Raw genomic sequence first — 14,989 nt, 5'->3', positions numbered from 1 at the left:
AAGCTTTTACACTTCTAGAAAGATAAATATGGAATTGTTGTTCTTCTCCTCTCATCATCTGGCTCATATAGGCCCAGCCTATGACCTGACCTTTTGTGAAGTGAGAGATAATTCATTGGTGGTTGAGTGGCAAAAGCCTGTCTACACTGGTTCTGGACCAATCACAGGCTACCATGTTGAGTATGCCAAGAAGGGCACTGCTAACTGGATCACAGCCAATGAAAAAGCTGCCAGTCACCGCTTCCTAAAGGCGAGGGCATCACTGTTCCAATCTATGAATCACATAGGTTACCCTCCACTGCTCATCAAAGATTTTACTCAAGCAGGCAAGACAAAAGAAATTGGAATAACGCTTTCAATTTACAATATAACATATAGGTTAGACTAAATGTTGGCACTGCTTGAACAAGTGTAAACTGCAGTGCATCATGTTTATTATGTAACAGTGTGTTTCTTCATCTTTACTGAACTTTTTTTCCCCAAAACATCAATTTTCATCCACTTTTTCCAGCACTTTATCTACCACTACCAAAACTGCAGCAATGTAGGTACAAAAAACTGTGTGACGCTGACATCTAGTGGATGAACCGAGTAATTACTAGGTGAAATAGTACAAAAAGAAATCTTTTAAAGGTGAATCACCTTATGTGTGATAATGGAAAGTCAGTAAAGTAAAATAAGACAAGAGTAATTATAATAACACAAAGACCATTTAGTGATCTAATAAAAATATGCTTTGAAACAATACGGATTACTCATGCATTATTAATATTTAGGGTATGTTGCCTAAAAGAAGAAGGGGAATTATAATAATAGATCCAGCTGCTGCTGGGCTAAAGGATGATATATTTTACATTTATTCACAGCACCAAGTGATCAACAAAATAAATAGTATTGTTAGATTCAGAATAGAATATGCTGTTATTATGTCATAATTTATTTACCTGTCAATTTTGCACAGGTTGAAAGTTACCACACCAATTTACAGACGTTCACACCTCCACTCCCCCTAGCAACAACAGATTGTCTGTTTGTGTCCTAGGTAACAGGTCTGGAGGTGGGCACTACCTATGTGTTCAGAGTGCGTGCAGTCAATGCTGCAGGAGTGGTTATGGCCTCAATGGCCTCACAGAACCCTCCAACGCATAGTGAGAGCTGCAGAGAGGATCATTGGTGTCTCTCTCCCCTCCCTCCAGGACATTTACAGCACCCGTCTCACTAAAAAAGCCCTTTGCATAGCGGCTGATCCCACGCACCCAATGCAAAGCTTCTTCAAGCTGCTGCCGTCAGGGAGGCGACTGAGGAGTCTCCAAGCCAGGACCAGCAGACTGAAGGACAGCTTCATCCATCAGGCTGTCAGGAAGCTTAACTCCCTCCCGATTCTGCCCCCTCTCCCCTCTCTCCTCCACGGTCTCACTGAACTCTGTCACACACACACACACACACACACACACTCTCTGACTCACTCACTGGCCTGCACCAGTTATTAGCCACCTGTGGAGCATTGGACTGCCATTACCTCATAAGACTTTGTTCTGTTACACTACCTCCTACCGTACATTACCAAATCTCCATTTGCACTATTTGCCTATTTGCACTACCCTGCCTGGTCTACACTGAATGTCATCTACCGTTACCGTTACCTGAATATTGTATATTGTATATTGTATAGCTTGTACTGTATTTATTCAAATTTTACTTTTTAATTATTTTACTTGCATTTTTAATCTCTCTCTTATATTTAAATGTTCATTGCTACTTCTTCTAGGGTTTGAGAGTAACGGAATTTCTATTCTCTGTATGTCCTGTACATATGGCAGAATTGACAAATAAAGTTGACTTTGACTTTGACTTTGACTTTGACCCTGTGACTGCCAAGGCCGTGGCAGGTAACATTTAACAGCAGACAGAAACTGAATACCTTCCTAAAATGTAGGGTGTTAAAATTCATAAATATGTGTCTCCAAGTTTCTCTTTGTATCTTTGTAAAGCATACAAAGTGCTATGGTTTTGCTTTGAGTGAGTGTTGCACTATTGTTGACAGTGGTGAAGGCAAGAGTTTAAGAGCGAGTGGACACGTGCTATCAATCCATCAAATATCAAAGATCACATTAATAGCAGTCTAGGCTTTCTGGGCATTAACTGGAGACAAAAATGGCTAGTCTAAAAACTATGTTTGTCTGTGTATTGAAGGTTCCCAGGAGGTGTCCTGTGTGGTGGATGAGAAGTCAGGTGACATTGTTCTGTCATTCGAGTCCTGCCAGATAAACGAAGGCTCCAAGTTCATCTGGAAGAAAGATTATAAAGAAATCACAGATTTCTCTAAAGGGGTAGTGATTAAATCTGAGGGCACCCAGTAAGACCACAGTCACACACACACACACACATATATATGACATGCATATGACATCAAACAGTTGCATTCAATTTCAGCTTGAACAATCTCTCTGACTGTGTGTGTCTGTGTTTCTCTTCCGCCCTCCACTGCAGCTCTAAGCTGATCTTCAAGAACCCAGATAAGGAAGACTTTGGGACGTATTCTGTTTCTGTCACAAACACAGAGGGAGTGTCATCCAGCTACACAATCTCTAATGAAGGTAGGTTCTATTCATTGCTATGTAAGGATGGCTCTGATGCTTAGGCACCCAGTCAACTGTCATGCAAAATTTGAAAATCTGTAAGAGAATCTGCAACTTAGACTTAATGAAATCTCTCATGTTTATGTTTATTTGTATTCTATACTCATGGCTCATTTGCCCTTGTTGACATATGGTAATTTGCGATGTTGCCATTATTATCTTAATCATCTCATCGCATTAGTTTGCATTCCATATCCGTTTCCTACCTCTGTTAAACTATTGCATGCAAATACCACTCATGCCTTGATCGTGAAAATTTGAACAGCTGTAGAGCAACACCCTAATAACTACATCAAAAGCGCAGACTTGAGCCAAAATCAAAAGAAATTTGTATCGGAGAACTAAGGCAGTGTGTAGAATGCAATAAAAGATGAAAGTAGTGAGAGCATACTTAAAAACAATCACCCTGGCACCCAGGCAACAAACAATTTCATTACACATCTGATGATACTAGCAGAGCGCATTATTTCTCCAAGCTTGGGGCACTGAACATGTTTTACCACCAGATCTTCGTGGCAAAAGGATTTCTGTCAGAAAGCTTCACAACGCTTTTCCTTCTATTGCACCAGTTTGCTACGAGGCTATAATAGTGGCTTCCACTGATTGCTTCCCATTCGGCCTACAGTTATTCCACTGTAACTCGCAATAATTTCTGAACTTCTAGCACGCAAGGTTTCATTTATTTCAGTTATATCACAGGTACTTGGTGAGGCTCCAATAATACAACAACTCATAATACAGTCTGTGTTTCAGGGTAAGCATTCAGGGCCAGTTATGAGTCACAATGTAATGTCGTTCTTTCAGCTTTAATCTTCAGTTTTAATGTTTTTGCTTCTTGATTTTCCTCTCCCTGACTTATCTGGTACCTCATCGAAGCTAATGGTAAAATTAGACCAATGCATAAAATGTCACATGTATGATAACTGCACGTCTGTGTCTATAAAATAATGTGTCTGTGCCTTATAGAGTTGGTAAAGATGCTGGCGCTCAGTTATGATATCAGACACCCAGGTAGGTACCTTTGGCTGACTCTTTCTATCTCTCTGAGTTTCTCTCTCTTTGTCCTTTTTAATCTCTTCTTTAAAACTTTCTCCTCTGAGTCTTAATCTGTCTTACCTGCTCACTTCATTTCTCGTTCTCCCTCTTTTATGCTTTTATTTTTCTTTCTTCTTCTGCCTTTGAAGATTTCTGATTTCTTTATTTTTTTAGGGGCAGATTTCTCTTTTTATTTGATCCCAAAAAAAAGTCTTACCTGCTTTTGCATCACCTGCCTAAGCTCTTCCCCTTCTCCTGTCCTCTCCTCCTTCGTCTCCTCATTAAACAAGGACAATAATGTTTTGAAACCCCTTACCCTTCCTCCCTCTTGTCCTCTAGTCATCCCGCTGAAGTCTGAGTTGGCCTATAAGATTCTGGAGAGAGGCCGAATGAGGTTCTGGCTGCAGGCTGAGGAGATTTCTTCCAATGTCACCTACAAATTCTTTGCAAACAACAAGGAACTGTCTGGAGCTGATGTAAGATACATCTTAGTTTACCTGCAGATTGTAGTCAGTTCCTACTTATGCCACTCTCCCTATGCAGTACTTGAAATTCATGGGTGTAGAAAGTCATGCAAATAAAAAATGAAGTCCGGAAAATGATATATCAGTTAGCCAGGTAGTCTTCTTTCAGCTGCAATTTTTGCGAGGCTCAAACTGAAAGATCCCAAAGTATGGACTAAACCATTTAATTGAACCTTGCAAATAAAAACAGAAGAGATGAATGATTTATATTCTAGCTTCAAGGTGAACAACCTACTTTTCTATCAAGACAATAGTTCAGTCAGCTGTTTTTAACTACACAAAAGTTATGATATTCACAAAGTCTGTCGTCAAGTAGGCTTTTTAAAATTACAACTCTATTTTTCTGCAGCCCAACAAGATGGGTCATGACGTCGCTACAGGGATCATTGAGTTCATCATGGATCATTTCACTGAGGAGAATGAGGGGACGTATACCTGCCAGATCACAGATGGAGGAGGAAAGGCACAGAGCTCACTGGTTCTGATTGGAAATGGTAAGAGGGGCCAAGGTTTACTCCTGTCCTACGATCAGCCTTTCAAATGTGATTCCAACCCAGTCAGACCCCACAAAACCTGCAGTATCCGACTACATTCAACAAAAAAAGAACAATAACCTCTGGACTGTAATTTTTTTTTCTCTTGGTTGGATTGCAGTTGTATCAAACCACAAATGTATATTAAGTGGATGTGTGCAGAAAGAACTTATCACAACCTCTTATTTTTCAGCGTACTAATTAGGGGGTATGCTGTCAAGCCTAAGCCAGGAGAAACACAGACATGTAGCAGAGAGTGTATAGAATGGGCTTTTTGGTATGACAGTAGACTTAGCATCTGCTGCATTAGAGATCCCATTATGGAAATGTATTAAGCCCATCAGTGTAGAGAAGGGTTTGAACTTCATGTCTATAGGACTCCCTAAGATTCAACTAAAGATGCTTGATTTCATAAATTATGATTCTGCTCTCATATGGGGGACCACTAAAAAAAAAATCTATAGCAACACTTTGATCTTTTAATTATTCTCCGTTTATGTGTGTCTGTATGTGCACGTAGCTTTCAAGGCAGCACTGGCTGAGGCCGATTTCCAGAGGAGAGAGTACATCAGAGTCAAAGAGGGTAAGAAATACAAAACATCATCCACTTTTAAGCTTGTAAGAGCTTTGTTCTTAATTTAGCCTGAGACCAGCACAACACTATGTTGCCCGGGAGATAACTAATGAGTGAGCATAGAGGAGAGAAGTAGACTATCTTTGCATAAACTCTCGAGCTGCAAAGTTAAAACCACACATCAGTTAATACAGCTTATAACAAGGTTCCTCAAGTGTTTTATAAAAGCTTATGTCCATTTTCAAGGCTTCGTCTCATGTTTCTTTTCACTACAGGCCCCCACTTTAGTGAGTTTCTATCACTTCAGATTGGGGATGACTGCTCTGTCACTTTGGTCTGCAAGGTAAACACAGTGGTACTCGATATTTATTGAATATTTACAGTCTGACAAATGGGAGGCTCACTTACTGAGCAGATATTCTATGGAGACTAAGTGTGGATGCCACAGTGCTGCGTAATGATAAGGTCCAGACAGATAATAACTCGAATTGTCAGGGTTTTTCCTGCCCTTGTTAGAATGAAGTATATTATCAAGAACATTTTAAAATTAAAGTGGCCGTTTATATGCTCCGGGACAGTTAAGTTGACATCAGCATATCTTTGAGATATAGTAAATATATGCATTCATTATTTAACTGTTGAGTACCAAAACACAGCAAGCTTAAACATCAACCAGTTTTCAGAAAAATGCTCTACTTCCAATTTGGGATCATTTAGCCTCAAGTTTTTTTGGTTGAAAGACAGGATTTATGTTTAAATCCATCAAGTGGATGAGAATTACTGCAAAAAGTTGATGAGGTACAGTTATGTGCTAACATTTGGGAACCTCTGGTTGACTTGTTGACTTTTGTAGGCAAAAATAAGTGTACTTGTCCTGCAGCAAACAGGCATTTTAAATAACCCCTTCTTCAAATGCTAATGCACTCTTACCATTTAGTTCATTAACTAAACAGCCAAGCATTAAACTGTGTTTTACCATTTTCTCCGATTAGTATTATTTTTATATTCAGAAAACAAAAGCACCAATGCATTAACATTTAAGAGATTTGTTTTTCACTTTAATCCGTTTGCTGCAGGCATTTGCTTCCTTTGTCTTTCAAAAGCCTCGTCGACATCTCTTGATCTTCCTAAACTACCACATAAACAAGACTTTATATACAGCACATCCCTGGTCATCTGGATTTGCATTGTTCGATGAATTGTATAAAATATAAAGTGTGTGTGTGAGACAATAAAACTTCACTTCCTGTTTTTCGAAAATGATAATACGCAATTTTTATTGATTTTAACAGGTTGCTAACTTGAAGAAGGAATCAGTGTTTCACTGGTTTAGAGAAGACACGGAGATCATCCCGGATGTAAAACCTGACCTGGGATCAGGAGTCTGTAAACTGCCAATTAAAGAGGTAAGAGCACACTGTGGCACTAAAGACTATTTTTCTTTTGGGGGGGGGGGGGGGGGGTTCCAACGCTGTCCTCGTGCTGTGTTCAAAATGGACAAATCTGTATTCCCTATGTCACACTGTTTCTTCTCCAGTTTTCAATGAAGACAGCAGGAATTTACAAAGCCACCATCAGCGATGACAGAGGAAAAGATATGAGCCAAATAAACATTTCTGGAAAAGGTAAACATGTTCTCTATTTTTGCAGTTCATCTTACCACTTAATAAAAATGACAAGTTCACTGTCTGGATAGTTAGCTTGATGTCTTACTGAGCAAGTATAATTGTTTACCTACAGTGTATTATTCTTATAAAAAGAATAAATAAAATGCTTGACATGGGGAAAACATTTATAATGTTATAAACTATTTCTTTTTTTCATTATTTTTCCTCAAAAGCAGCAGGATACAAAGTAGATATATTACCATACTGAAAATTTTTTTTTCCTATACAAGAAAAAAAGGAAATAATAAAAAAGCCTCGGTCTACAAATGACACCTTGAATGATTCATACATTATGATTGGTGCCAAAACTGTTAAAATTAGTCAGAAACATTTTTTGTCAATTCCAAAAGGCAGCTCCCCTCCAAAAATATCTCGTCTCCCTTTTTTATTCTACGTGTCACTTGTTTGAATGTAACTATTTCGCATGCAGTTTGATCTGCTATCCAAAATAGCTCAGATTGCTTGATTTCCAATGCATTAATATTATTTTACATCCTGATGTCATAGCCAGTGGGACCCATAACCTCTTCATTTCATTTGGTCTGATATCTGGTAATAGACCCAGAACACTTAAAACTGGAGACTTGGTCAACTGTGAGTGAAACAACTGATTCAATAGATATAATAGCTTCCCAGAATAACACTTCATTTAAAAAAACAAAACCCAAAAACCCCACTTTCTCAAATTTCTCACAGATGTTGACGTGCCTCGTAAGTTTAATATGTTTGATATGTGAAGATGTTTATATATGAATTAACTGAGACTGAGCTTCACATGAACAAGTATGCCAAGAGACTATCTTTCTCATCCAAATCTTTTTCTCAGTCTACCTAAATCCTTCAAACTGAGGTAAATCTGAAAACACCGCATAAAACATTCTCTTTTTTGCTAGGCTATTTAGATGATTCAGTTAGAGTGTGTTAAGGTTCAAAAATATAGGGAAGGAAACACAAGGGGAATGCAAGTAACCACACTGGTCCAAAAGATGAATTCAAGCGTTGATTTTAATGAAAAGCACACGTGTGGGAGATTGAGCTGACCCTGTAAGCAGAGAGCCCCACAATCTCAATCTCCAAACATCAAACTACAGTTTTTATACATCAGGGTTTATTTAGTGACGCCCCCTCATCGCGTCAGTACATCAGCTTCAAAACCACAAATGTTCTATTTGACAACTTGAGACACAATTAAAAGAACACTGGCTTCCATCTTCTCCCCGGTGGTTTCCCGCAAGCCTGCTCATCTCTCGCCTCGTGTACCTGCTTCTTCATCAAACAGTCACATCCCCCAACCTAACCACTGCAACCCTAGCAACACCTGCTTGAACTTTCACCTACAAGTGAACCTCTCTAAACCAGTGTGTGTATGTGTGTGTATGTCTGTCTGTGCATGTATGATCCTCGCACTGCACTTTAATTGACCTCAGCATAGACAACCAGGCTAAGGCCATCCGGTGTATAATAATCTTGACTTATATGTAAAATGTATAAAACAAATGTTTCAATCTAATACAACTACTTAAAACTTAATCAAAGCTTAATCAGCGATATAAATGCATAAAAGATAATAGCATCATCAAAACTGCTCCTCAGACTAACTTTCACTCAGACTCTGGTTTTTGGTTTCACTTCCTGCAAAACATGTAACTTCAAAAACATGTAACTTCCTGTCTTATTTTGGCACAGAGTTATTCTGCGTGGGGCCTTTTCTTTCACCCTGCCGTCTGCTTATGAACATTTAAGGTTATAACTGCACCTGTAATAAAAACTTAATTGAGTGCCAATGTGTTTAAACATCTGAATGCAATATCACTATTAATAAATGCGTCAATGCAAATGCTTGTTATATGATTATGATGCAATAGCAATAACAAAATAATAAAAATAGAAATAGTAACATGAAATAATAAAAATGGCAGAAAAATAACACCTCAATTCCTCACAATTGTCAGGGTTATTATTTTTTGTACTAAAACAAATGTATAGGAGTTTACATATATTTTGTATATGTAAAGTCTTTATGAACATGTAATGAAACACCTGGTATTTCTAAAAATGCTTCTATAACTACCATTCTTGCCATGTTACATGGTGCTGAAAGTGTACTTCACAAAACAAATGCAGGTACTTACACTGTTTCACTGTGTTGGGAAACCATAAAGTAACATATTCCCATGTTTTCATTAAACCTTTCCTTACTGAGCTCTGAATGCAGCCACCAGAGAGCAGCATCATGCCTTTCCATCCTCTTGGCTCCGTCTCTGACCCCATGTTCCTCTGCCTTTCTTCTAGTCTTTGACGATGCCATAAACAAGCTCAGCCAACTGGCTGGTAAGTTGCTGCATTCTGCACACAGACGCACACACCAATAATCTCATAAAGAGACATCCATGTTAAAAACGGTATGACACACCACCAGCACCACCCTCTACCCACTGTAGGGATCCAGTTCAAATTATCTAAATTTAACATGGCACCATCAAACCCCAGTGATGAGAGATTTGGTAGATCCATCATCAGACTGATATGGGTCTTGTTTTAAAAACCCTCTGCTACATACACACACACACTTATCAGCGTGTGGCAGAAGTTGTCATGCTGGAAGCATTTGGCCATCGTGCCATCATGTGGTGAAATCACTTTAAAATTCCACTGCGCTGTCACAGTGACAGTGTGGAGGAGCATCTTACTCCTATTTTAAGAGACAGTCACTTGACAGCTCTGCAGCAACTGTTACAGCAGTGGTTCATTACTGTGATAATGGGAAACCATGGTGATGTGACCAGGTGGATGACACACTTGCCCACTTGTAATGTGCAGTGAGGAAAATCTGACACAGACATTGTGTAGTATAAAATGCCCTTTTAGGTATAACGGCTTAAAAAAAGTTAATAAAACCTGTCATGGTTGAAGTGCTTTACTGAGTGCCAGGATATAAACAATCTGCTCTTTGCTTCATTAGCAGAATTTTCCTCTCCAAGCTGGACAAAAGGGAATTTCAAACTAGATCCTACAAATGGCTGAAAATGGAAGTTTATTTTTATTCAATTAATTCATCTCTGCATGCAGTAGCTTTCACAGCATAGCGAGGTCACAGAGTCCAGCAGCTGGAGGAAAACATGTATTTTACTTTGATTTCAAACGTGGTCCTCACAACCTCCATCGCCTCCATTACCTCCTCCAGGAGCCAGTGCAGCAGAGCTTGTGATAAACTGCACAGCAACAGGCATTCAGCTGCAGTGTCACATGAAGTATTACACCTTAGAGATGAACATCACCTGGTATAATGGGTAAGGAATTAGATTAAACACAGAATTAACACCGCCTCACAAATATAAACATAATACCAAATAGTTGGAGTACGAAGATGAAGATAAGGAATGGAGGAAGAAAATACGCATAACTCCAGTATTTGTAGTCCTGGTAGTTGTTTTACTAGAGTATTCTTTTAAGTCCACCTATAAACATGCTGACCACAAACGCATTATTCTGGTTTTCCCTCAAGTTAAACTGCCGCGAGTGGGAAAAACAATAAGCCGCATAATAAAACTTCTGATGGGCTATTGGCAAGTGGTTTCATTATCCCTGTTATTGCAGTAAAATTGCCCTGTTTTGTGACAGAAATCACACAGCTATTATTTTCTATAAAGAAGGAAGGCTTTTCTGCACTTAAAAGCACTCCAGTTCACTCCAGAAATTATAAAATGTTAAAAAATGGGTTCATAAAATAAAAACAAGTGGACAGAACAATGAAGTAAAACTGAATAAAAATTATGAAGATTTTATTTTAAAATATCTCACTGTCTTTTCTGTGGGTTCATGTAAGAGCAAGAGGTCGGCATGACATTAGCGAGGCATGTAAACATGATTTTCATTTACCTGACTCGCTCAAAAATAACCCCCCACCACACAAACACACACACTAACCTCTCTTTTCTTCTCCTCGGTGAGACTAAACTCTCCCACAGTGACAAGATTGTGATTGGTGGAACCCCGACTATGGCAACAATGGAGGTATTATCATCTTCTATACAAAGCTGAACAGTATATGCTTCGGAGGAATCTCACACATCAGTAACTTTATGACAGTAAAGCACCTCAGACATTGGTGCTGCTGCTCGTCTGTGTTGCTTGTAAAAGTCCTCAAAGTGTCTTTGCAGAGACGAGGAAACTTTGAGATAAATTAAAGGGATAATCACAAGGGAAAGCTAATGAATAAAAATGGTTTAAAATTCATTAAAGTTGATTAAGTAGCGTGTCTTCCGATCGTTTTGTCAGAAAGCTTTATAATTGTAATTAGCCTACCTGTTAAATTAATCTCTTTTTAAATCATAGCTCAAAACACGCAAAGCAGAAATAAATAGCAAGACACTGAGTTGATGCCTCTGTCGTCATGTGGCTGATCGTTTTTCGCTGATTGATTCACAGGTAGTTGAACCAGTGGAGAAGGACAAGGGCAAGTACTCCATTGTGATCACTGACCCTGAAAACTCACATAAACGCACACTGGACCTCAGCGGTGATGGTCAGTACTTTCAGTACTTTTCCACTCTTATTTCCTTCCCTCCTGAGTCAATTCCTGTTTTTATCGATAACTCTGTAAAAAGAGGGTAGAAAAAAACAGTCACTTGTTTTTATGGCTCTCTTTCAGCGTGTAGTCTCTCTGGTTATATTTCAGCTAGTCTTTGAGTATGAAAGTCTCCAGTTTTCACTTTTAAAAAGAATTCAATGTTTGGACTGCTTGGCTGCTTGTCAGTTACATACATTTTAGTGTGGATCGGATTACATACACAACAATGCAAAAGTCTTGAGTTTGAAAGTTTGAAAGACAGAAAGCCTTGAAAAGTTTGTCTTTGGACATTAGCTGCTTTTCACTCATTTCGAGTCCAGTCCTGGTACCTGGCTAATTATAGAGGAATGGCTTTTTTTGGTTTAAACCACCCAACACTGACCTATGTAACATTCAAGCATAAAACCCCCCAACTCAACGGTTGAAGCAGTGTTGTGTCTACACATAACAGAAAAATTAGCAAAGAACCATTTTTAAATTGTACCTTTACGTGCATAATTACTGCGGCTCAAAACTTTTGCACAGCACTGTATGGAAAAAATCTCCACTAAAACTTCTCAAATTCACTTTTTTTAATGTTAAAAAAACACATTTATGAGTGTTATGACTGAAAGAGTTCATTCCTCCTGTGTTTACTGCATCACTCTCATCTTAAAACTATTATTTTCTTTAAAAAAAAAAAAGTTGCCATGTTCATGAGCAGGAAAAGGGAAAGATTCTGTTTTGATATTATAAAGACTATTTTGGTTCTAGGTGTGTCTAAATTTAAAGTAAAGTAAACTGGCATGTGTTGTGACACTGACAGTTTTCTGTTTTTGTATTTAACAGTATATGAGAAAGCCTTTGCAGAGTTCCAGAAACTAAAGTAAGACTATATTCTCAAAGCTGTTTTCTTCTTTTTTTAAACTTGTGCCTTTATGTGTCAGACTGGCTCGCCTAATGATGAATCACTGCTTCCTTCACATTTGCTTCATAACTGTGAGTTTGACATCTAATAGTTCAAAGTAATGATTTCCCAGGCTACACTGTGTTCATATAAGGAAACAATAGTCTTGTTTTCCTGCTTCAAATAATGTAAAGCATGAGGTTTTCTATAAATACACGTATATTCGACTCTCTCGTTCTGATTGTATTTGAATACTAAAACATCTATTGGAAATTTCATTAACATTTGTATCTCCACATTTCAAACAGTGCAAAGCCTTCAGATCATTTGAGACACTGCAGAAGACTGTATGAGCCTTTGTAACCACTATATGCTCAGTGTTAATCAGTGTAGATCCATGCATTGATTAGACTTGTCACTTTAAAATATCAGTGCACTCCTAACTCCAAACTGCTACACTAAAACTAACTGCTTGTTTTGAATATTTTAGTTGTTTAATTTGCCTGTGCTTTGCCCTGTAAGGACCTGTGCACTTTTTTTAAAGGTCTACTGTGGAAGTCTGACTGAGGATTTAATCCCAGACTAAAGTTATGATTTTCAAATTAGGTCACTATATTATTTGATGATTTATTCTCCTTTTTCTGTGACTGAAGAAACTGTGTGTATGCTTTAAAACACTGCTGCATGCATGTAGCAAGCTGCAAATTGAATCAGACGCTTCCCTGGCACTATTGCATGAGCAGAATCTAAAGAGCTCCAAGAGGTGTAAAACTTCTGCATGCCCTGGTTCCAATTATTCAAGTATGTTTTTTTTTCACCTACAGTTACAGTTTTGAAAAGTCTTGTTAAATCACTGCAACTCGAGTTGCAGAAATGATTACGAAAAATTACCCTGCATCTTTAAGTTGAGCAAATTCAAAAACTCCAACGCTGGCTGTCTGGAAAGAGTCCAGCGCATTATAATTTGAGATAAAAATCTTGGTTAAAAATAGAAGCAGTCAGGTAGCAGAGATCCTTTGGGGTCTGTCGGCTAATTGGGCCAAAGCAAACCCCACACCCACACACACATTTTGCAAATCCTTTTAGGAAAGGGATTGAGACTGCAAACACTAAACACTGCATGCAGTGTGGAAACCATCCAAATCCCTTTTCTAATTAACATTCAAAGAGAGACATTTAAGCACAAGACTTTACAAACACATTGAAACAAGTGACACCCTGTTACCCTTTTGATTGAGCATCAACTTGCCAAGAGGAGAGCAGAGTTTCCCCAACCATCTGGTCTTGTGGCTGACCTCTGGTCCTGCCATGCTGCTCCAACAGCGCTCACATAACAATATCATTTTTCCCCAGGAAATATACATGAAACTCCTGAAGTAAACAATATTAAAAGGAGGTTTGGCTGTAAATCTAACGCACCTTGTGGCACACCATCTGACCACTGTTAGTTAACCGAAAAGAAAAGAAAAAAAAAAACAAAGAAAAAATGATGTGTGGTCAGAGCCAGGTAATGAAAGCTAACCAGAAATGATTTGGCTAAAGTAAAGCTTGAACTATATAAAGATTTGCTAGTGATAAAATTTGTATAATAATACAAAACTGCTTTGATTTTTCAGGGCTGAGGCATACGCTGAGAAGAGTAAGTTTATCCTCCTGTTCTCCTTTATATAATAGCTTAATATAATAAACAATAGGAATAACCTAGAATGTTAACAACTGTTTGTTTTACACCGTGGTAAGGTGGTGGGAGGACTGCCTGATGTGGTCACCATTATGGAAAAGAAGGTAGGCGTCTAAGTGTGTGAAGCTGCATGCTTTCTGTCTCATTTTGCTAATAGGTATTTTCTGTGCTTTCTGTAGACTTTGAGTTTAACATGTACAGTGTGTGGAGACCCCAAACCTCAGGTGTCATGGCTGAAGAACGGATCAGAAGTCGAGCCTGATGATCAGGTAAATGTCTTATTGGAGTTGTTTTCAGCTAATTAAATTGTGTATGCAAGTCACATGTACAACCAGTTCATATTCAGATGGGGCTTTGTACTTTTATTTGATTCCTACCCCATAAATACTGCCTTATTCTCTGACTCTGTTTAACCTCTTCAGAAACTCAACTCCTCCCCTCCTGTCTCACGATTAATTATCTCATTAACCATACACAATTACAACATAATGTTTCTATTAACTTGTCTTGTGGAAATTTCACACTCAGTATGTGTCTACTAAAATATGCTTCATGATGTCATGTTATTTTGAGAACTCTCCAGATCCATTTGATCAGATAATGTCTGTTCAAAAGTCAATGTCTATAATACTTACCATGATATTAAAACCAGTATTCATATAAAATAATGAAATAGCAGTAATTAAAAAACAATTTCTGGTAATACTGAAAGTGGTAATGAAGTACTTTCTAAAAAGTATGCTTCATGTATATTTAAATTAGTACAAATGATTAGTAGTAATAAAATGCAATAAACCCCAAAACCATTGATATACTTTAGTTCCTTGTTAGGAACTTCATGAATATGATGTTGTCCCTATTGTGCCAAAGCACTTCTTAT

The 14,989-nt window shown here is 38.2% G+C and overlaps 1 protein-coding gene across 1 annotated transcript; it reads left to right on the top strand.

Annotated features, from left to right (window-relative positions):
* The first annotated feature begins 1,813 nt into the window (after positions 1 to 1,813).
* Positions 1,814 to 14,331, top strand: LOC134639143 (M-protein, striated muscle-like). Its single transcript, XM_065471549.1, has 18 exons — positions 1,814 to 1,889; positions 2,194 to 2,356; positions 2,491 to 2,597; positions 3,606 to 3,650; positions 4,014 to 4,150; positions 4,548 to 4,692; positions 5,252 to 5,314; positions 5,581 to 5,648; positions 6,598 to 6,711; positions 6,843 to 6,930; positions 9,265 to 9,303; positions 10,157 to 10,262; positions 10,924 to 10,986; positions 11,401 to 11,497; positions 12,371 to 12,407; positions 14,045 to 14,067; positions 14,169 to 14,213; positions 14,289 to 14,331. Exons 1-13 carry the CDS (start codon positions 1,814 to 1,816, stop codon positions 10,952 to 10,954), a joined length of 1,182 nt encoding a protein of 393 aa, XP_065327621.1. The 3' UTR covers positions 10,955 to 10,986; positions 11,401 to 11,497; positions 12,371 to 12,407; positions 14,045 to 14,067; positions 14,169 to 14,213; positions 14,289 to 14,331.
* Positions 14,332 to 14,989: the final 658 nt, after the last annotated feature.

The sequence above is a fragment of the Pelmatolapia mariae genome, linkage group LG1, assembly GCF_036321145.2.
Source record: "Pelmatolapia mariae isolate MD_Pm_ZW linkage group LG1, Pm_UMD_F_2, whole genome shotgun sequence".
NCBI lineage: Eukaryota > Metazoa > Chordata > Actinopteri > Cichliformes > Cichlidae > Pelmatolapia > Pelmatolapia mariae.
Note: the sequence above shows the minus strand (reverse complement) of the source record. Positions and strands in the feature narration are given on the sequence as shown.

Coding starts and splice junctions, on each gene's coding strand:
- LOC134639143 (XM_065471549.1), top strand. CDS start 1,814: ATGGCAGAATTGACAAATAAAGTTGACTTTGACTTTGACTTTGACTTT. Junction 9,304..10,156: donor CAAGCTCAGCCAACTGGCTG/GTAAGTTGCTGC, acceptor TACCTCCTCCAG/GAGCCAGTGCAGCAGAGCTT. Junction 10,263..10,923: donor AACATCACCTGGTATAATGG/GTAAGGAATTAG, acceptor CTCCTCGGTGAG/ACTAAACTCTCCCACAGTGA.